Consider the following 22,015-nt stretch of genomic DNA (forward strand, 5'->3'; position numbering starts at 1 on the left):
GTGGCAACTAACAGCTGTCCATAACTCCAATTCCGGGGGGATTCAACACCCACTTCTGACCTCTGTGAGCATTGCACAACACAGATGCACTTACATGCAGGCAATACATTCATTCATACACATAAAATAAAAATAATAAATAAATAAATTGTTGGACTTTTTATTTTTTTGCTTTGTTTTAGTTGCAGAATTAAGAAAAATCTTCGAACCAAAGAGGAAAGACTTCTTAGAAATGAAAAGGTTAGTACTTGTGGTACCGTGCTAGAGGGTAGACAGGTTTACACAGCAGTGCTTATCTGTCCATTAGCATTGGTTTGGCATCTCACAGTGTCTTTTTTTGGTCTTTTGCATAGAAAAGAAAGAATTGCCAGGCGCTTGGAAGGAATAGAAAATGACACCCAGCCCAGCCTGTTGCAGAGCTGCACAGGGCTAGTGACTCATCGCCTGCTGGAGGAAGACACACCCAGATACATGCGAGCTACTGACCCTGCCAGTCCTCACATTGGTGAGCACTGTGGGCATGGCTAGGCAGGCTGCTGCCATGTTACACACCACCTTTCTAATCTAATGGTACTGGAAAATGAGAGGCCTGATACCTGACCCAAAAAAAGAAGGAAAGGTTTGTCTCATGGTTTGAGTGGATACAGTCCGTCATGACAGGGATGAGAGTGGGTGTGCGAGGCAGCTAGTCACATATGTGCACAGTCAGGAAGCAGAGAAAAAGATGATACTGGTGCTCCAGTGGCTCCCTTTGTTGCTCCCTTATTATTCAGTCTGGGGTTCTAGCCCATGGAGTGGTGCTGCCCACAGCCAGGGTAGGTGTTGGCTCCTCAGTTAATCCTCTCTGGAAATGCCCAGAGGTGTGTCTCCTAGGTGACTCCAAATCTAGTCAAGCTGACAATGATTAGCCATCATTTCCAATACCAGTACATTGTGTGTAAATAGTTTCTTTTTGTTTGTATTTTTTTGTTTGTTTTAGTTTCTTTGACAGGGTCTCCCTAGTCCCAGCCTGCCTGGAACTCACTTTGTAGACCAGGCTGGCCTCTATCTCACAGATATCTACCTGCCTCTGCCTCACAAGGGCTGGGATTAAAGCCATTCACCACCATGCCCAGCATTAAACAAGTTTTCTTAAGTATGCTTGTTAAAAACAGCAGTAACACGTAGTCAGCATCTGTCCCAGATGTGGTCCTCCAGCATCACAGCAGTAAGGAATGGCTCCCATTAGCACACTGTTGGGTAACCTCTGACTGTCAGTCCCCCTGTAAACAGGGACCCCTTCAGAGGGAGGCATCGTGTCTATCTCTCCAGACTGTCAGGGCTTAGCACAAAATCTGCTGTCAGAGACTACTGATAAATGTCTGTGTGGAAAGAAAAGATCAAAAGATAGGTGCCTTGCCATGCACATAGTAGGTTACACTAAATGACCAGGTGCCCAGCAAAGGAGGTGGCTTCTCCCAGGAGGAAGAGTTGAAAGCAAAGCTGGACCTTGGATAATTGTAGTTCTTGCTCGCAGTATTTTTGAAGCAAGACGTGAATGTATTGCATGTGGATTTCTCAGCAGAGGGCATGTTGAATATGACTTGGCTTTTCTTTCACTATGCTGAGTCATTGCTATTTATGACATTTGTTCCCCAGCTTGACCTCAGAGAGGGTGATGCAGTCAGGGCTCTGAGCTGCTGCTTTTTCTAGCCAGCGTTTTCCATTTTCCTCCTCCCAGAGGGCTGTGATCTCACAGCATGATGTTATAGTTTACATATATCTATGGTTTTTAGTAGATAGCTAAGATTTTTAATGACATGTATGAAGAACCTGGAGCAGATTAAAACACCAAAATTTATAGCCAGAAATGAACTCTTGTGTATATAAAATGTTCATCTCTAGAACATATAATTTAAGCATCATATATAGTGAGAAAATTAAGGTTGTTGTGGACATGGTTATGCATGTTCATCTCTAGAACATATAATTTAAGCATCATATATAGTGAGAAAATTAAGGTTGTTGTGGACATGGTTATGCAGCCCAAGCTGACCTTAAACTCACTGACCTCCTGCCTTAGCCTTCTAAGTACTGGGGCACTGGGCATGCATTACCAAGAATTATTTAATAAAATCTTATTGGCAGTTGAGCTAGGCAAGAGACATATTCATTTTTCCATTGCATACCAACCCCTAAAGTAAATTCTGGTTAATCTTGTTACTAATTCAAAGGAAATAATTAGAACCTTCAAAACAGGCATATATTTCATTCAGAGATCACCAAATGATCATGTCAGCTGACTTGACTTCACAGTAAACCCCCACCAGTCAAAGGAAATCTCACATAGACCAGGAAACAAAATTAAACCATAAACAAGTTTGAAAATATAATTGAAGAAGACAAAAGACTAATATCCCTCTTAAAGTTTATACAGACCAGTAAGAACAGTACTGTTCATCAGTGTCCCACAGAGCAATAAGCTCGAGCCTGCCAACCCTGGAAAGAAAGAGTAAGCGCGACAAACAAGCTAATGAGAAATGCAGGTATTTTCTTTAGCTGATGACTGAAGAATAACTTTTCTAAACTATTATTTATGAGGAAGCATATATTACAGGCATAAGTACAAATTAACATAGTCTACATAAATTACTATCATTCAGTGTTGGAACGAAGTCACAGCTTCATACATGTTAGGTAATTGCTTTTCCGTGTAGAAATTAATATAACCGCCTCGCAAATGACTTATGACTATGTTCTCATAAAGTAACTCAGCTTTTTTATTTATATGTGTATGTGCATGGGTATCTACATTTTCACATGTATGTGGGCAAATAATATGTAGATGTGCATATATGCATGTGCATGGGTAGAGGCCAGAGGTGGACATCTGTAGTCTTATATGTGAAGGCAGAGTCTCATTTGAGCCCGAGTTTGCGGGTTTAGCTAATGTAACTAGCCAGCTTGCTCTGGGAGTACCCTGTCCCTACCCCTGTCTCTACCCCTGGGACGCTGGGATTGCAGTTGGGCTGCCATGCCCACCCAGCATGTGCATGGGTGCTGAAGGTTCACTTAGATCCTCACACTTGTAAGTGCTCTACTCACTGAACCATATCCCTAGCCCTAGTAACTCTACTTTTATATAGAAAGTGTAGGGTGATTACAGTGAGAAAATCATATTAATAAAACTTAGAAGTGTGCAGCAAGCAAGGACTGACTGTGACATGCCTGTTGGATAGAATAACATGAAGAGGGCTGAGTGTGGTGGCCACGACCTTAAGTTTAGCATGTTGAGGCAGAGGCAAAAGACAAAAGGATCTCTGAGATCTAGGCCAGCCTGGTCTACATAGTGAGTTCCAACTAGCTGGAGGTACAGGGAGACCCTGCCTCAAAAAAAAAAAAAACCAAACCAAAAATATATACGTGTGTGTATATACATACATACATACATACATACATACATACATACATATTATGAAGCCTTAAAATGATGCCTTTCAAATAGAATTTCAAAATATAAGAAATGTTCTATATAAAGCAATTACTGTTTTATATATATAAATAAAAACATAAAAGATTAGAAAGAATATACAAAAATGTCATTATTAGTGCACAGTGTAAAGATTGGCAGCTTGAGTTTTTATTATTGTGTCTTTGTTAAATATTTCCCACATTTTGCATGTAGGCTACAACCGGAAAAGGCCACTCTGGCAAAAAACAAATAGGGGGGGGGGGGGGGGAAAAAAAGCAACATGAAACCACAATCTATCCCTTGTTAAATCACAGCGGGTCCAGTGTCTGTTGTCCTTTTTAGAGGAATCTGAACTTGCCCTTTGGCCTCATATGTGAAATATTAAACTAAAAAACAAAACATAAAAATAAATAAAGGCAGAAGGGCAAGGGGTGTGCCTGGCTGATGTAGGGCAGCTAGACCCCACCTGGCTCAGGCATCACACATTAGTGGGAGATCCAGGTTTCCTTTTGATAGGGGTTGTAGTGAGATGTGGGGTCTCCAGGCTGGCCCTATGCAGTATGGAGGGCTCTGTGTATTACACGGGTGTGGGTACTTGCCCTGGGTGCGAATAATCCTCTGGTCTGTTTGCAGGACGATCCAATGAAGAGGAAGACACCCCCGGGTCTTCTTTAGAAAAGCAAACTCGGTCTAAATACTGTGCGGAAACCTCGGGCGTCCACAGTTCAAGCTCCATGGATACCCAAGGTCTGGAGTCCAAAGCCGAGAGGATCGCAAGGTACAAAGCCGAGAGGAGGCGGCAGCTGGCGGAGAAGTACGGGCTGACCCTGGATCCCGAGGCTGACTCTGAGTACTTGTCTCGGTATACCAAGTCTCGCAAGGACCCGGATGCAGCTGAGAGACGAGGGAAAAGTGACAAGCAGGAAGACTCAAGCCAGGATGCCACGTCCCTGTACTCCAGGGCCGAGCCTGGGTCCAGGACCTGTGCGGCAGAGGCCCGGGTCTGCGCCCCGCTGGGCAGCGACCTCTCGGACCAGGAGTTGCTGCTCAACATGGAGAACCAGAGACGCGGCCAAGAGCCCCCGACCAGCCACACTTCCCCTGCCTTTTCAGGGCAAGGTGCCTCCTTACCCGAAGTGCCAAGGTCCCCAAAGCAGATGGCCGGCTCACCACTGCAGCGGCCAGACTCCCCGAGCCACCCTGGGGATGCGCCACTGCTCCCCGAGGCCCGAGGCAGGTAAGCGCAGGGTGGTCCCCTGCCTTGTGTAGGGGAGCTGGTAGTGCTCCCCTCAGCAGCGGAGGGAACTGTGCTTTGTCGTTTCTGCAGTAGGCACAGACCCCACCAAAGCAAGAACCTCCCTTCTCTCTCTTTCCTCTCTTTCCTCTCCCCCCCACCTATGTCTGTCTGTCTCTCAAACAAAGCCTCCATGCAGGACCCTTGCTGAATTTCGGAGCTGCCTTTCATAATTTTATCATTTTGTTTCCTTTTCTGGTAAACCTAAGACTTGAGTTGGGGCGGGTGGGGGAGGGGGATAGTTTTCGAAGCTGACGTCCACACCACAAGTCAGGAAGGGCAGTGCCAACCTGGGAAAGGGTCTCCCTTGAGGGTGTGGAATTTAAGTACCAAACACTGGGACGAACCGTAAGGCATTGCTCTGTAAGTGTGGAGACAGTAAGGACAGCTTGTTAGAGAGGACAGCCCTGAGAGAATCCTCTGGTAAAGGGTCAGCCACACACAGGAACAGCCTCTGTTCTGGAAAACTGCACAAGATAAAACCCAAAAGTCAAATACCAGGACAGAATATGTGTTTGTTTATAAATTTAAGCTGAAAAAGTACATTGACCATGTTAAAGTGCTGTTTACTTGAATACCTGGCTTAAAGGGTCAGGCTGAATGTCTGCGTAGATTCTTAAAATATGTTCAATTAAACAACAGCTTTATGAGTGAATTGAGAAGGGATGAGAACCTAGAGTCAATCAAATTTAGTCTGGGAAAAATGTGACACAAATATATGTACATGTAGAGAAGGGTGTGTGTGTGTGTGTGTGTGTGTGTGTGTGTGTGTTAGTATATATTCAGTATATTTACTTTAAGTACTTGTGTTGGAAGTATCCCTTATTGGTTTCACATTGGGACAGAATGATAAATGTCTGATCCCTCTTATGTGGTACCTGTACACATGAGGCCAGTCATTGGTTACTGTTTTGTGTCCCAAATCTGGGTCGTCCAGATTCCCAATGCTTAGATGTTAGCCACTAAGATCATTAGATCTTATAAATACCATGGAGGTAATTTGAGGACCTTTGTTCAACAATGGAACTTAACTACTTGAAACAGAAACGGAGGCACTGAGACCTATTTTCTCATATTTGAATGGGGGGGAGTTGAGGGGCTCTTTAGGAAACATGCATTTCACAATAGGAGCACTGTTCTTATTTTAGCTATGTGTATCAAAGGAAATTGTTTTTATTAATATTTTTTATTATTACATTTTGTTTATTATGTGTGTGTAGGCAGGCACACCATGTCACATCTTGCATGTGGAGGTTAGAGGACCACCTACAGGAGTGGGTTCTCTCCTTCCACTATGTGGGTCTTGGGAGATCAAACTCGGGTTTGATTTAAAAGATACTGATTTAGAATAGAAATTAGAGAAACAATTACATTCATCTAAGAAAATCTCAGATTGCTATAATGACAAGGTTTGATATCAAGATACCCAGGTGTATACATCTGAAAGCAGTCAGAGTATTGGAAATCTCCTGAGGCCTGCAACAATAGCAAGCCAATATTCCAAGTTATTTTGAAGAGGTGCATTGCCTGAAGTCTTTGTCCCAGGCTTAGCATCACTGCTGTGCTTCCAGGAAAAAAGGCTCAAAAACAGAGAACTCTTAAAAGAGTTAGAAGGGGCACTGGTGTTACAGTCTAAGCCACTCAGGGGCACAAGCAATAGAATTCGAATTGTTTCCTTCATATTAGGAAAATACCATGGACACGTTTTAATAAAGAGAGGCAGAAAATAGTGTATGCTGAGTATGAGTTTTCAAAACTTAAAATATGCTTTGCAGTGACTATGAGAGTGAATTCAAAGTAGATTCATATTTTCCTTAAAAGTCCTTTATCTAGAGCCAGGAAATTCAAGTTTTGGAAAGTCATACTTGGGTTTTCCATTCTGGAGGAAGTAAAAAAAAAACCTGAAAAAATGCTTTGTAAACTCAAAACAATAACAAATGAAACCCTGAGACTGAACAACCACACAGGAAAACACCAGTGTCATCAACATGAGAATCCGCAGCAGGAACATTTAAGAAGATTAAATGAGAGAAGGGGTTGCCACGAGTAACAGATTGGTTTCAAACCTGTGTTTCTTCTCAGAGAGGGTCTGTTTTCATGTCACTCTTCCTACTGATTTATCACCTAGTTCTGCCACGCTTTTTTTTTTTTTTTTGACTGTTTACTCTCAGAATTAGCTTATTTCCAATGCATTATTTTGGTGATCAGTTCTCCCCGAAATCTCCACAATTGGGCTGTAGTCACTAAGGGAAAAGGAGCAGCCTGAGGGACTGCAGTAAAGTGAAGATAACAAAGGAGTGTATCATCCGTGGAGAACAGGGTGTGAAGTTGAGTTTCATTCTCCACTTTCCCAGCAAAAGGCCATCGACTCTCACTGGTTAAATATGAATATTCCACTCACAAATAAACCATCCAAAGATTTTTCTTCAGTGCCCTCAAAATGCACATGTGAACCAGATGTTCACAGAGTACCCTCAGCCACATGAAACCTGCACATACCTGACCTGTGTGCACATCAACCTTTGGCTCCTATACTTTCTTGTACCAGAATGCTTTTAAGAATTATAAGCTAAATAACAGTTTTAGGCCAATATTTATGTGATAAATTTATTTTGGAATTCTGTAGTAGTCTATAAACTCAGGATAGAGAAGGTTTTAAACTTAATTGATGGAGGGACTGGAGAGATGGCTCAGCAGTTAAGAGCTTATACTGCTCTTGCAGAGGAACCAAGTTTGGTTCCCAACACCCACCTCAGGCAGCGCACAACCACCTATAATGCCAGCTCCAGGAGATTTGCTGCCCTCTTCTGGATTCCACAGGCTCCTGCACTCATGTGCACACATCTATACATAATTAAAAAAAAAAAAAAACTAGCGATGGATAGATGGATGGATTTTGAGGACCTTCAACTCAGAAATCCTGTCACTTGCCAAAAAATTTGAATGCACACATTACTCTGAAGAAAATTAAGAATATATATTCTAGTGAAATAGAGTAGTGTAAGGCAGGCCCCAACCCTGCTTTTCTAGTGCCTCTAAACCCCTAGAACTTCCAAACTTGTGTTACCCGAAGAGAGCTATTCCTGAGATGAACTGTTGTTTCTGAATTCAAAAAAGTTGAGTGTTGGGGCTGGAGAGATGGCTCAGCAGTTAAGAACACTGACAATTCTTGCAGAAGACCCAGGTTCGAAACCCAGCACCCATATGGCAGCTAACAACTGCCTGTAACTCCAGTTCCAGGGGATCCAACAGCCTCTTCTGTCTTCCATGGGCATTGCACAACACAGGTGCACTTACCTACATGCAGGGAATACACGCATACACATAAAATACAAATAATAAAATAATTTTTTTAAAAGGTGAGTTAAAATAAAAGTGATAATATATTATTATTAATATATTGAATAATCCTGTGGATTATTCCAATTTTAAAAACATGAATGCCTGCTTCTACCAGGAATCATGTATCTAAACTCTTGTTGAATCTGTTATTCAGTTCTTATGTTCTGAAAGAGAGAGAGAGAGAAAGAGAGAGAGAGAGAGAGAGAGAGATTGGGAGAGAAAAAAATATATATGTGCATATTTGCTATTCTATGAATGGAAACACAGAAGCAGTGCGCCAGGGTCCCCAGCATCACCTGTCACCCATTATCAGAGAGTAATGTGACTGGGAAAGTGGAGAATGAAACTCAACTTCACACCCTGTTCTCCATGGATGACGCACTCCTTTGTTATCTTCAGCACTCTACTGCAGTCCCTCAGGCTGTTCCTTCTCCCTTAGTGACTAGAACCCAATTGTGGAGATTTCGGGGAGAACTGATCACCAAGATGATCTTGTGAGAGTTGCCTTTGGTGGATGATGATGACATTGGCTTGGTCAGGACTTGCCTTGGACACAGCGACAGGGTTTTAATGACCAGAATGATCCTGATGTCTCTGTTACTTCTCAGAGCTGATTTTACATAGTATTCTTTGTATGGTAGGAGCTCACTAAATGTGTGTCACGTGAACCTGAGTGCATGCTTGTATCTTCTCCATTGGTTGTATGATTCAGTGAAGAAAGGGAAATATGGACTGGCTCGGGAAGGCAGAGTGAAGCTTTCCTGAACCATCGTAACTGGCAAAGCCAGCCACTAAGAATGACAGAGACTCACACTGGACACCAGAGCTCCTTCCTGTTTGCTCATCTGATAAGAGCTTTGGCTCCAGAAGCTATCTCCAGCGCCTCAGGCCTCACGGATCTATGTGCATGCCCTGATAGCGATGTCTACAGGAGAGAGCCATGCCTGGCATTCATCTTCTCAGGGTTCTACCAGGTGCTGAGACTTCAGTGCAGAGCATCATGGAAAGCAAATCTCAGATCCATTGCTCTAAGGGGGAGACTGATGGTATTCTTCACAGATTCATTCCATCATGGTTGTGGAATTGTGTTTATTTTCCCCTCTGCCCCAAACATTTGCTCTCCCTACTTTGTTCCACCAACTTTTGGCAGCTAATATGTGGTTAAGTCATTCTTTTTGTTTTTCATTGAATTCTGTTCATACTGGCAAGTGGCTGACCCATTGAATTACATATGAATGTGTATCCCAAAATATCAGCCCCTCGTGCAGAGTGGTCAAAAATTCAAATGTATGCAAGTTAGACTTTCAGTGTAAAACTGTTTCTGGAAGTGTGTGCCATGTCCACTACTGCCACGCTGTGCATGTGTGCCAAGCAGCAGTCTCCCACACAGGTAACTTGGCCAGTTAGCTAAGTTTTAGGAGAAAGTAGAAGTTAGTAGACATCACATTGAGGTTGGAATGGTGTGATATACTTTAGCCTTTTGGGACGGTTGTTTGCCACATGTGTATAAGTGCACTATTCGTGCAATGCCCACGGAGGCCAGAAGAGGATGATGTAGCTTCTGGAACTGGAGTTAAGGATGGTTGTTAGCTGCCCTGTGGGTGCTGGAAACCGAACCTCAGTCATCTATAAGACAGCCAGTGTTTTTAACCACTGAGCCAGAGGTAGATGTGGCTTTGCTGTGGTGACAAGAAGCACATTTTTACTTGAAACTGTGTCTCACTCTGTAGCCCTAGCTGGCCTTGAACTCACTACGTAGCCCAGGCTGACTTCAAACTTAGATCCTCCTACCTCAGCCTTCTGAGTGGTGGATTATAGGTATGTACCCCTGTACATGACTCAAAAAGCACTTCTGTTGATTCTTGGTGTTCAAAGCAACCATCATGTACTTAGGGACACTCTACAAGTTCCTCATCTCCGGCTGCTATGGAGACAAATGGGGAGTTCCTACTTCCTGGGAATATAATTCTCTACAGCCAATTACCACATCAAAAACCATTCCATTCACCTGAAGTTACTGCCTCATTCTGCCCCAGTGACTCTACAGTTCTCTCCCACTGGAGGTAGCCTCTGCAGTATGGAACTTGGCTCACCTCTAGGCCCCACAAAATAGATTTTAAGACTGGAGAATATAGCTTAGTTGATAGAGTACTTGTCTAGCTTGCATGTAGCTCTGGGTTTGATCCCCAGCACTGTGTAAATCAGGAGTGGTAGTGCATACCTGTAATCCCAGCATTTGAGAGGTAGAGGCAGGAAGATCAGCAGTTCAAGTTCCTCCTTAGCTAATTCATGAGTTCAAGGTAGAATTTCTGTGTTTTATTTCTAAATTGTAAGAGGGTGACATTTGAGAGGCTGTATTTGAGTGGCTTATTTTGCATTGTTAACAGGTTTTTCTTGCCTCTGGTATTTTTCAAAACTATCTTCAGTCTAGCCCAGTGATTCTGAAACATTCCACCTTGCGTTATGTCTGACTGAGTGGTGAGGGATGAATGTAAGTCAAATGTTGTCTTACCATGATGCAAGGTTTTCTCACAGCCAGGATGAAGCCCTTTTTCACATGTCCTGCCGCTCAGAGGTCCTTTAATTCAGCATTCTAATTGCCCTGAGTTAGCATTTGTAACTGATAAAAGGATAAGAGGAAAGTGCATACCTGCAAGTGCAGATTCAGTCTCCCAAATTTCTCTTTATCTACCTTCTTTCTGTGCTGTATATTGTTTACATGGACACTCTTTGTATTTGGCTATGTATTTTATGTGTATGAGTGTTTTGCCTACAAGTGTACCACATGCATGTAGTGCCTGTAGAGGCCAGACGGGGGCATCAGAATCCGTGGAACTGGAGGTATGGATGATTGTTAGCTGCCATGAGGGTGCTGGGAACCAAACCCAGGTCCTTTGCAAGATCATCCAGTGCTCCTAACCACTGAGCCATCTCTTCAGTCCTAATTCCAGCTTCTTACAAGATAATTGCCTGGTGTTTGTGAACAGGATACCACAATAAACAGACTCCTCCTTCAATGACTGAAAACCACTTCTTCTCTGGTAGCTTCAGATGTATTTATTTTTGCTTCTTGCTTTTTGTAGTGAGCCAGATGACCAAGAAATTCCAAGAAGCAAACTCCAAAGACACCATGTACTTACATGTTTTCAAAAGCCAACATGAGTATTTCTTAGCAAAGAGCAGCCTTCTGTTTTCTCTTACAGTAAAATAGTATGTGTGTGTGTCAACATTGCAATAGAGATTTCCTGAATTTCTGTGGGGTTTTTTTTATTGTTGTTTTGTTTTGTGCACAGTAGTACAGGGAAGCCCAAACATGAGTGGTTTCTACAGAAAGATTCAGAAGGGGACACTACTTCACTCATCAACTGGCCTTCCAGGTACATCCCAGTTGGGAGTCTGTGATGATGCCTTCCTGTTCCCACTGTCCTGCCTTGTTGTGCTGCACATTAACTAACACTAACCCTCTTCCCACTCTTGTGAAAATTATGTGTTCAAAAAGAAGCTGCTTTCTAATGATTTGCTTTTCTCCTCCCATTGCCCTAATCCCTAATCCACTCTGACAGTATTTCTCCCTTCTGGTTCCCCTGATTCTTGACTATCTCCTTAGTATGTGTGTGTGTGTGTGTGTGTGTGTGTGTGTGTGTGTGTGTGTGTGTATGTGTGTGTGTGTGTTCCTCACCATGGCACGCAGAGCTAGCCAGCAGAGGGTGGTAGAGAGCAGCTCCTTCTGAGCCACCCTGCCCTACCCACATCCCTGCCAGCCACGGACCTCTCTTCTCAGGCTTCTACTTCCTTGTTTCTAAACCATTCACTAACTTCCATTAGTCAAATTTAGGGCTTGTAGCTTTAAAAACAGACAAAACCTGAGTCATTTTAATGATTGAGAGAGGTGGAATGACCAAGTCACTGGATGGACAGAGCTCTGTGTATTGTTTTTGACAGTGGCTTTGTTCTCTGCTGAGGAATACATTGAGACTGGCTGATTAGGACTACACATTCCATGGGGAACATGACTGAAGTTCAGTATTCTGACCAGCAGATCTCCAGCTCTGCCTGGTCTAGGGAAAAGTGACAGCTCAGAATGCTTTTCTTCCACAAGTGCACACAGTTACCACCTTTATGAATGTTTCTGCTTTTTCTTTAAGGAAGCCTACCACGGATGCCCTGTTGGAAAGCTAAGGACCTTTTTTATGAGTATAGGATGCACTAGACCTAACTGGGGCCATTCTATGAAGTATGTGTTATACACACTTACCTTTACTGACTTCTCTAAGGAAAATGAAAGCTAAAGCTTTTTTTGTTTTGTTTTTTTGTACCAAGAAAGCGTTCTACCCTAAAACCTGTACTTTTTAAAGGTTGTACTCAGGCAGAGATCTTTCTCCTTTTGCACCGCAGCACATCTCAAAAAGGAAGACAAGGAGCACTAACACTTTACTAAATGTTTTATCTCTTCTAAGCCAGAAGCCACTGGTTCTGTAAAACTCCCATTATCCTGTGGCTGGGGATCAAGTAAAGGGCCTCACATATGCTAGTCCAGTCCTCACCACTGAGCACTCCCCCACTGTTTGCATTGTAAGGGTGAAGCACTCAGGTTCAGAAAGGGCAGGTGAGTTCCATCAGCCAGGGCTCTTGGCTAGTGGACTTGTTCAGTGATAGAAAAGGTAGCTTTTGAAATGTTTTTTCAATTTTATTCTCAAATGTTTGAAAATTAGAAACAATGAAGGGAAATCTCTCTTTAGGTTAGGTTTTAATTAGGGAATAATAGCAAAGGGGTTGAGGGGTCCACTCTCTTCGCCCAACAAACACCTTCTGTAATTCTGACATATCTTTGATGTTGCAGTTGGCAGCAATAACATCCAAATTGGCCGTATCTTGGGAACAGATGAACACAGTCTTTGTGGCATGAAAAGCTTGTATATGTTGTGCTTAGTGGTTCAAGAGATGTGATTAGGCATCTTTAGCACAGTAGAAAGCATAAACAATGACAAATACCCCCACATATTCAGGGGACAGTGAGATAGCAGTGGTGTAAGTTCATGGGTATAAACATGACACAGCCCGCCATACCCCACAGTCCATACCTGGACATGTGCAAAGAGTCCTGGTATGCCCTGATGTTCACGGTGGTGCATATGTATGAAGTTTTGGGGGGCTACTAGGTCCCCCAGGGCAGCATCTGACCCTCAGCTTTACAGGGGCTAAAACTTTGGAGCCACACTGGACTATAAAAGAAATTTGGAGATTTCACTCCAAACCACTTATCTGGCAAGTACGACATGTTCTGTATTAAACACTGAAATGCGGTTTCACTTCTCTGAGTTTATTACCTTGCTGGCAATCTATGGTCTGCGCATGCTTCCTTCCTGTTCAGCAGTTAACTACATGTTCAACCTAAATCCTTTTTTCTTTTTTAAAGAGTTAAAATTAGAGAAAAATTGGTGAAAGAGGAGAGTGCTCGCAGCAGCCCTGAACTTGCCTCAGAGTCCTTAACTCACAGGAGGCAGCAGCCCATCCCAGTGCATCTCGTGTCCATTCAGTCAGAGAGCTCCGCCTTTGATAGGGTTGCCAGCAAAGCCGTGAGCTCCCTGCAGGCCAGCCGGAGCTGTGTTCTGCCAGCAGACCCTGTTCATGCCATCAAGCTGGTGACCTCAGACACCCTGGAAAGTGCATCTGAGTGCAGCTGGGTAGGACCAACCACCCCAAATGTCATGAAACCTACCACCTTGAAGGTTCTAGAAGGTGAGCCAAGAGATGCTCCAGTCCTCCATATTTGTGAAGCCAAAACAGAAGATGTCCCCCTCCCTGAAGCTCCAGAGAGAAGCCCTAAACCACTTTTGACCATGGTGGATGATGGGCTTGTGAGAAGCCATGAGGACGAAGACTTAGGTAAGACCTCCTTTAGTATCATCACCTCAGAGCCTGGCAGGGAGCCACAGGCTCAGCACCAGCCCACCCAGAGAGTGGGCAGAAGCGAAATGGTTGTATATGTTCAGAGTGAGCCTGTGCTTCAAGATGCCACCTTGACCAGCCACACAAAAGAAGCCACTCCAAAGAAGCGTAAGGTCCTGGCCCGTTCCCTGTCAGATTACACGGGTCCCCCTCAGCTCCAGGCCTCCAGACGCAAGGATGTTGCTCCAAAGCAGGAGCTGGAGCCTCAGAGTTCCAGGGCAGAAGGTCCTGGGGCAGAAGCCAGCATGCTGGACACCAAGGTCTCCGTCGCACAACTCCGAAATGTGTTTCTGGAGTCAACCCGAGCCAGCAAGAAACCTGAACTGTAGGTGATGTTCCCAACGCCCTCCCGATGTGTCACTTGCACGCCCTTGGCAGACCATTCACAGCCTGTGCTGTGTCCTATTAGCTTAGCTCACAAGTGTGTGCAGGGCAGAGTGTACAGGAAATGGCTCACACACTACCACTCTGCTTCTGCATACTAATGGGGATCTGGAGGAGTGGGTCTCTGGAATGTTCCAGTGCAGATGTGCGTGGTAGCGGCATGCAGAATTTAGAGCTCTGTGCTTTGGCTCACTGAGATACATAAATGTCTTCTATTCTCTCTCTGTCTTCCTGGCCCCCTGCTGTGCACTCTTTGCCCTGTGGTTCTAAAAGCCAATCCCGGGTTGAGAAGTCAGCCGAAGGAGGTGGCTTGCCCACTGAGCGGGAGAGAGGCTCTCGAAAACCAAGACGCTATCTTTCTCCTGGTGAAAGTAGAAAAACTTCTGAGAGATTTAGAACTCAACCTATAACCTCAGCAGAGCGAAAGGAGTCTGATAGGTAGGCATGCGCTTATGTGTAGTTCTGGCAATATGAATAAAGGATGCTCACCGCACTGGCGGACCTGACATGGTTTGTGCAGGATCTTGGGATCCTGAGATTCTTCCATCTCCGCCGTAAGGATATTTATGTGACTTACTGAAATGCATTTCCAACAGTATCACACTATGGTTTTTAACTGCATTCAGATGGTGAGAAGAAACATTTGTCTTCATTCATTGCTTTTCATTTTAATCTGAATTAAATAGCACCACAGAGAGTAAGAAAAGAATTCTGTATTCATTTTATAAGGAATGACTTACTTTCTATGTTTACACTTTTATATTACATCATCCTATGCTATTGTATAGAAACTAAAAGGTTCCTCAAAAATGTGCCCTCAGTCCTGTGTAGAAACTTGTAATAACTGCTTTTTCTCCACAAGTTGTACACCAGGCAGGGGTTGTGTGTACACACTCCACAGTGCCAGTTAACAACTGTGTGGTCACAGCTAGAACTCCCACTGGGGTAGTAGTCTTTAAGATGGCTCGGTTGTATCCTTTGTATTACTTTGCTTAGCCTAACGTCTTGTAAATCTTGTACACCCACCAATAATTATCTCTTAATGTCCTTCCTAGGTATCCTTCAGGGTCAGAAATGGCAGTGGTTGAGGGTGAGTGTCTGTTTTTGTTTTTCTCCTTTTGCACTGAAATTAGATTTCAGTGCTAAGATTTGGGGCTTTGGGGGAGAGAAAGATAGGGCACTATCAGTTTCTTAGTTTTCTGTGAGTATCCTTACTGGGGTTTCCCAGTGAAATTTCCTAATTGAAATATCAATTAAGTTTTCCCTGGGTTTTTTTAAAGAAATAAGAGACTTGTTAGGTGACTAATATATAACAACTGTTTTGAACCAAAGAAGCAGGCTTTACTGGTTACTGCTGCTGTTCCTGAGCAAGAGCAATCCTTCTGTAAAATCTATTCTTAAATCTTAGTCAAATTATTACATGAGGGACCACTGTCTGGACTCAGTTATGTGAGCTGTGATGTGCGTTAGTATTAGAGAAAGCTCCCTTTGGGCTTGTCCAACATGTGATTTCAGTTCACTGGTTCTGGATTCAAGTGATCCCAGGTCAGTCTTGAAAAGCATTTCCCAGACATGGTTTGCTTCCTCATGGTGTTCACTTTTTATCTCCTGCCTTTTTACAGATGAGGAAAAGGTCGATGAACGCGCCAAGCTGAGTGTTGCTGCCAAGAGATTGCTTTTTAGGGTAAGGTGTTCGGAAGTGCTTGCTTAGAAAACAACCCCTCCAGAGTGGGCTCTGATACCTCACATACTTCTGGAAGCTCCTAGGTCCTCCTCACCTGGAATACCTGTTGTTCTCTTCCTGTGCTGAATTAGTCAGTGTTCCATTACTGTAACCAAATACTTGAAATAATCAAATTAAAAGGAAGAAAGGTTTATTTGGGCTCATAGTTTTACAGGTTCCACTCTATGAACATCTGACCCTGTTGCTTTGGGCCTGTGTTGAGACAGCATATCTCGGCAGGAGCAGATGGTGGAGGAAGCTACTCACCTTTTGGTGGCAGGAATGACAGAGAGGAAGACAGGAGTACCACAGTTCCCTTTGGGTTCATCCCCAGGGACCTGCTATCTCAACACTAAGCTTTACTCTTAAAAGTTCCTCTAGTACCAAATTGGGAACCAAGCCTTTAACTAGGTAGCATCCTAGGTCCAGACTCCAGCATCTGCTTTGATTGGTTTCGACCACCCAGCCAACCGGTCTAGAGTGTTCACTCCTCATCAGGATCCCTCATCTCCTTGGTGTCCCCTTAGTGGGCCTTGCAAGAGAGCAGCATACAGACACTGCTGCCCAGTTTTCTCTTTGAATCTATGAGGATTCTACAATGTTTCTAACCTTAGGAGATGGAGAAATCATTTGATGAACAGAACATCCCCAAGAGACGCTCAAGAAACGCAGCTGTGGAGCAGCGGTTGCGTCGCCTGCAGGACCGGTCACACACCCAGCCAGTCACCACCGAGGAAGTGGTCATCGCTGCCACGTGCGTCTGTGGGGAGTTCTTAGCCTGGCCTATGCTGTCTTCTTTTGAAAGATTTTTCAATAAAAATGAGGCAGCAGGGATATGATATAGCCAGAAGTGCGTATTTCATGGTGCTTTAGCTGCCGTCTCAGCAGTAGTGGGGCAAGCTGCCTGTGTAGGTCCTAGAACACAGAGCGCAACGTCGTAGGTGTTTGTGTCCTTGTGCTTTGGTATTTTATCTTTTTCACAACGGAAAATGTAAAACATAAAAGCAAGTGAATTACAACAGGTTTCAGTGGCACCAGCTCCTGGGTGATCTTTTTCCGCTGTGTCATTAGCAGCCAAACCCAGGACATTTCATCCATAAATATTTCAGTACATATCTCTGAAAGATAAGCTTTTATTTTGTTTCTAAATCATCACCAAAAATGTCTAAAAATTAATTGGCAGTTGGATGACTTTCCAAAAGATAGAATACCCACTTTGAGCAGTCTGCTCAGAGCCATCCTTGGCTGATTCATCTCAGCAACTGGATTTATTTACTTATTTATTAATTTATCTATCTATTTATTTATTTATTTATTTATTTATTTTTGAGACAGAAGCTCCCTGTAGCCCCAGCTGGCCTGGAACTCACTATGTAGACCAGGATGGCCTCGAACTCACAGAGATCTGCTCTGCCTCCCAAGTGCTGGGATTAAAGGCATGTGCCACCATGCCTGGCATTTTTTTTAAACAATCATTTCTGTGGAGTACTGACATCCCAAGAAGCCTCTGTCTCTAGTTTGCTCCCGGGAGTCTGCTGTTAAGTCACTGGCTTTTACTTTCTTCCCAAAGTATTCTTCAGTGTTAACAGTCCTGGGTTTAACACTGGGTCCATACACCTTGTGGGTGCTTGGCACATGCTCTAGCTCTGAGCTGTACACCCAGCATCAGCTTCCTAATTGTCTCAGTGTTTTATAGACAAGTGCATCTGTATACTAACTAGGACCTCTTAGCTTATCAATTTGTTTTAAAAAAGAATGTCTCAGAGTGGCTGGTATAAAATAAGACACAGATGCCTGTGGAACCAAACAGTAGATGGGAAATGACCACCTGTCAGGGGCTTGGTGGGTTTATTTTGATATGCTTATTGCTTCATGAGGTCACTGATTCTTCTAGAAAGTACATTGAGAAGAACCTTCTAAACTATGGCCAGAATCTTTTGATTGACTGTGACTGATACTAGCTTTTTAAATTACTTTTAAAAATGAGGCTTTGTCCTAAGATGAATCTCTCACAAGCTTATACCTCTGCTTAGTCTGTTTATTTTAGGAAGCCTGTCTCGTTTCTTCCATTTGTGTTGAGTTCCAAGTTCTTTTGTGATCCCCTCCCCCAAAGTGATTAGCAAATATTTTTGGTAAAAATATTTGATTTTGCATTTCTGAATTTAAAACTGTGCCTTCCTTAATTATTCTTCTCTTCTCTCTCCTCATGACTGCTTCTCTGGCCATTGCTTTTAAAGTGAACCTACCCCTGCTTCATGTTCTGGGGTCGCCCACCCCATAATGGCGAGCCCTCCTATTCCCACTGTAGCTAGGAGCACTGTGCAGCCTGCCAGGTACACGCATAGCTGCATGCCACACCCAGTGCCAAGGTGCTGGGCAGCAGATGCATCTGGAATGCCTTTCATTTGTTTGACAAAGTCAGTGCAATGTGTGCTCCCAAAATGTGTGATGTTCTGTTTTGTCATAGTGCGAGGTACTGGTGATATCATGCCTGCCTGTATGAAATACATTTAAGTCTATCTGCTTGCTTCTCATGTCAGCACTAAGATCACACTAACTTGCTTACATATTTGTGTTCATTTTCCATGATAATGATCATTCCTCAAGAAATCCATCTTTAATCCAAAATACTAGCAGGTAAAGACTAATCCAAAAATGGGGCATTAACCCGAATATTAAAATTCTGGTAAGACTTAGTTTTTTTAAACATATGTACACACAGACTGAAAACAAATACCCCTGTTTCAAATTTGTAGAGAGACAGTGCCATTGTATTTTAGGGTTGATTATATATTTTATATGGTAAGGTTTTAAATTATGGTGTTTTAAAATTATGTTCTTAAATCATATGAATATCCCCTTTGCTTTACTGTAACGATCCAGAGCACAAAATCTAAAAATAAGATTCAAAGAATTAAAATGGAAGAGCTGGAATGAACTGACCTGATCCAAAAGCTGTGACCAGTCCAGTTTGTAGCCCTGGGCTCAAGAAAGGCTCCGAGGCTCAGGTGTCCGTGCTCACAGCCCTGGTGATTAATCGACACACAGGATGGTCTCTGGGCTGGGACTGTCTGCGGATCGGTGATTGAGTAGTGCCAAGTCTGGACACACTCTCACTGGAACAGTGCATTGTAGAGAATGTTGTCGGAGAGCTTTCAAGAAGCACACTGACCACATGAGGCAGAAGCCTGCCTTCTACTCTCCCTAGTAGTTGGAAGCTGCTATTATTGTTGTTGTTATTGTTATTTTGTGTTAGGGCCTTGCACCTGCTAAGTAAGCGCTCTACCACAGAGTTGCCTCCTTAGCCCTAGTTGGAGGGATATTTAATCACTTGAAATTTTCTTCACTTTTCAAGTTACTGAGAATTAGATTTAAGTACCTTTTAAAAACTGGTAGAAACACTGGTGAAAAGCATGTTAACCGAAGGGGGATAAAAGGTTTAAAGCTGGGTGTGGTGGCGCAGGCCCTTGATCTCAGCACTTGGGAGGAAAAGGCAGGCAGATCTCTAAGAGATCAAGGCCTGCCTTGTCTACATTGTGAGCTCCAGGCCAGCAGGTACCACAGGGAGACCCTCTCTCAAAAGAAATAAAGAAATAAAGAAATAAAAACAAGATTTTAAAATATCAACACATTTGGGTCTGTCAAGTACAAACACCATCCTGCATTGTAGAATGTGCTATTAGCAGGAGACCCTATTGCTCCTATTTATTTAAAGTAAAGACATTATCCCAGCCCCATCTTTAGAGAATGTCTAACTATGACTAAGGAAACACTCTTCTGCCTTTAACTTTAGTCATTTTGATACTAACCGTGTGTCATCTTTCTAAGGTAAGGTATATCCAGGCTGACTGTCTTCCTTAAACAGGAAATTTCCTGTTTATGCTTATTTCCTGAAATGATTCGGAGCTAAAAATCTGTCTGCTCTAGAATTGACACTGGTGTCCCAAGCTGACCCTACTGTTCACTACTTGCCTGAGCTAAGCAATTACCTGCACCCCCTTTACCCCGTCCCAAATTTATGTAAAGAAAATCAGTCCTTTACAAAATCTCAGTGACATTTTGTAGAAAGTTAATATATTAAAATTCACAGAGGACTTTTGCTTTTAATCTGTGTGATTGACTTTTCACTCCTTCCTTTTAGGTTACAGGCGTCTGCTCACCAAAAAGCTTTAGCCAGGGACCAGGCAAATGAGGGCACAGAGTCTGCCCAACCAGGCGAACCTGATTCCTCTACACTGAGCTTAGCGGAGAAGTTGGCCTTGTTTAACAAATTGTCCCAGCCGGTCTCCAAAGCCATTTCCACCCGAAACAGAATAGACGTGAGACAGAGGAGGATGAATGCTCGCTATCAGACCCAGCCGGTCACGCTTGGAGAGGTGGAGCAGGTGGGTCCATGGGGTCTGACTCCAGCAGTTGTGTGTGTTATTTTCAGTACAGTGTTGTTCCTGGGCTCCTGTGATGACGGGTTGGCAGGTGAACTGTTACTGATAAGTGGCTTCATCCTGTGGACCCTAAGAAAGAACCACACCCATGTTTGCATCTCTCCACTTGTTTTCATAATATGCTTGGAAGGAATCCATTTTAGAAGGCAAAAGTATGTCAGGGACAAGCTGTTTCCACAGAGGGTTTTGTTTGTGACACATTCTGTCTGTTCTGCAACTGTGTGGGGTGGTTTTCAGAAAGATGAGCAGGGAAGCTGCACTGTGGGTGTGTTGTGTCTGCATGTGCCAGTCCCTTGAGAGTGGAGGCAGCCGATGTTTCTCCCTCCCAGGTGCAGAGCGGTAAACTCATCTCTTTCTCCCCCACTGTGAACACATCAGTATCTACCGTGGCCTCCGCAGTTGCTCCCACATATGCAGGGGAACTTCGGACAAAACCATCTGTTGACGACAATACAAGTGCCACTGATTATAAGTTCTCTTCTCCCATGGAAAATCCAGACTCTCCAGTCAGAAGCATTCTGAAAACACAGAGCTGGCAGCCTTTGGCAGAGAGCAGTGGGTGCAAAAGAATGCTGAGGGAATTTGGAGAGACAGAAAGCAAGAGCCCACTGATGGCAGACAGCGCTGTTCAGACATTTGGGTCCTTGGAAGAGGCAGAACCCTCCCTGCCCATCCTCAGCAGAGTCAGGGAAGGAGGAAGCTATAAGGAGCCTAAATATGGCGCTGTAAGAGGAAGCTTAGAACTGAGTAACCCTTCTGTCGCCCACCTTGATGATGACGTGAAGGAATATTCTGCTGCTAAGAGCAGTTTTCAAGTGAACCTGGACAAACAGGGTTTTGAAGAGAATGTCACCGTGGAGAATGGCACCAGGAAGTTTTCACTCAAAGGTGAGAAGTTGTAGCTCCTACCGCTTTCTGAAGGGCTTTTGGGTTCTACCTGACTTGTTGCACACATTCCTGATTCCTTTTAAGTAAATGTAGACACAGTCCTTAGGGTGGATCAAAAGTTCAGTGTGAATCAGTCTCCCCCTAGACCCTTTGAATCTGACTTGCTTCAGGGAACTGAGCAAGTTGAAGCATTGGAAGTGACTACAACCCTTTAGACATCTTGACAAGGATTTCAGGTGACTTCAGTGAGATTAATTTACACAGTAGCCTTCTGAGTTCCTTAGCTGTGTTAGCCACTTTTATTAAGTTGATGGGGCAAAGGTCTAATGCCCTCTGAACACAGGGAAGAAGGACTTGAGCTGGTGTGACTCAGGCTCTCTTTAGGATTTCAGTTTGGCAGGTTAGTAAGCCATCCGTGTAGGACACTACTCTGCTTCTGTTTACTTACAATGAAATTGTGTCCGTTGTGGTGGGCTTGGACTGTGAGTCCAGCACTCTAGAAATAGAAATGCATTGTTTTAGAGAAGTAGAAACATCCCAGT

General features: G+C 43.7%; 1 protein-coding gene across 7 annotated transcripts in view; it reads left to right on the plus strand.

Moving 5' to 3' along the window:
• Svil (supervillin) overlaps nt 1-22,015 on the plus strand; it is a 217,013-nt gene that overhangs the window by 130,033 nt on the left and 64,965 nt on the right. For 6 of the 7 annotated variants that reach the window (XM_017802569.2, XM_017802568.2, XM_017802572.2 and 3 more), the window contains 11 exons: nt 183-240; nt 354-505; nt 4,085-4,688; nt 11,381-11,464; nt 13,504-14,361; nt 14,694-14,858; nt 15,476-15,510; nt 16,043-16,104; nt 16,758-16,897; nt 20,285-20,528; nt 20,915-21,473. In XM_017802569.2, the coding sequence (XP_017658058.1) occupies nt 233-240; nt 354-505; nt 4,085-4,688; nt 11,381-11,464; nt 13,504-14,361; nt 14,694-14,858; nt 15,476-15,510; nt 16,043-16,104; nt 16,758-16,897; nt 20,285-20,528; nt 20,915-21,473 (2,911 nt within the window). In that variant the 5' untranslated portion in view covers nt 183-232. The remainder of the gene's footprint in view (nt 1-182; nt 241-353; nt 506-4,084; nt 4,689-11,380; nt 11,465-13,503; nt 14,362-14,693; nt 14,859-15,475; nt 15,511-16,042; nt 16,105-16,757; nt 16,898-20,284; nt 20,529-20,914; nt 21,474-22,015) is intronic. The other variant, XM_029554789.1, reaches the window with a different exon arrangement.

The sequence above is a fragment of the Nannospalax galili genome, unplaced genomic scaffold (genome assembly GCF_000622305.1).
Source record: "Nannospalax galili isolate Female #2095 unplaced genomic scaffold, S.galili_v1.0 scaffold43, whole genome shotgun sequence".
Taxonomy (NCBI): domain Eukaryota; kingdom Metazoa; phylum Chordata; class Mammalia; order Rodentia; family Spalacidae; genus Nannospalax; species Nannospalax galili.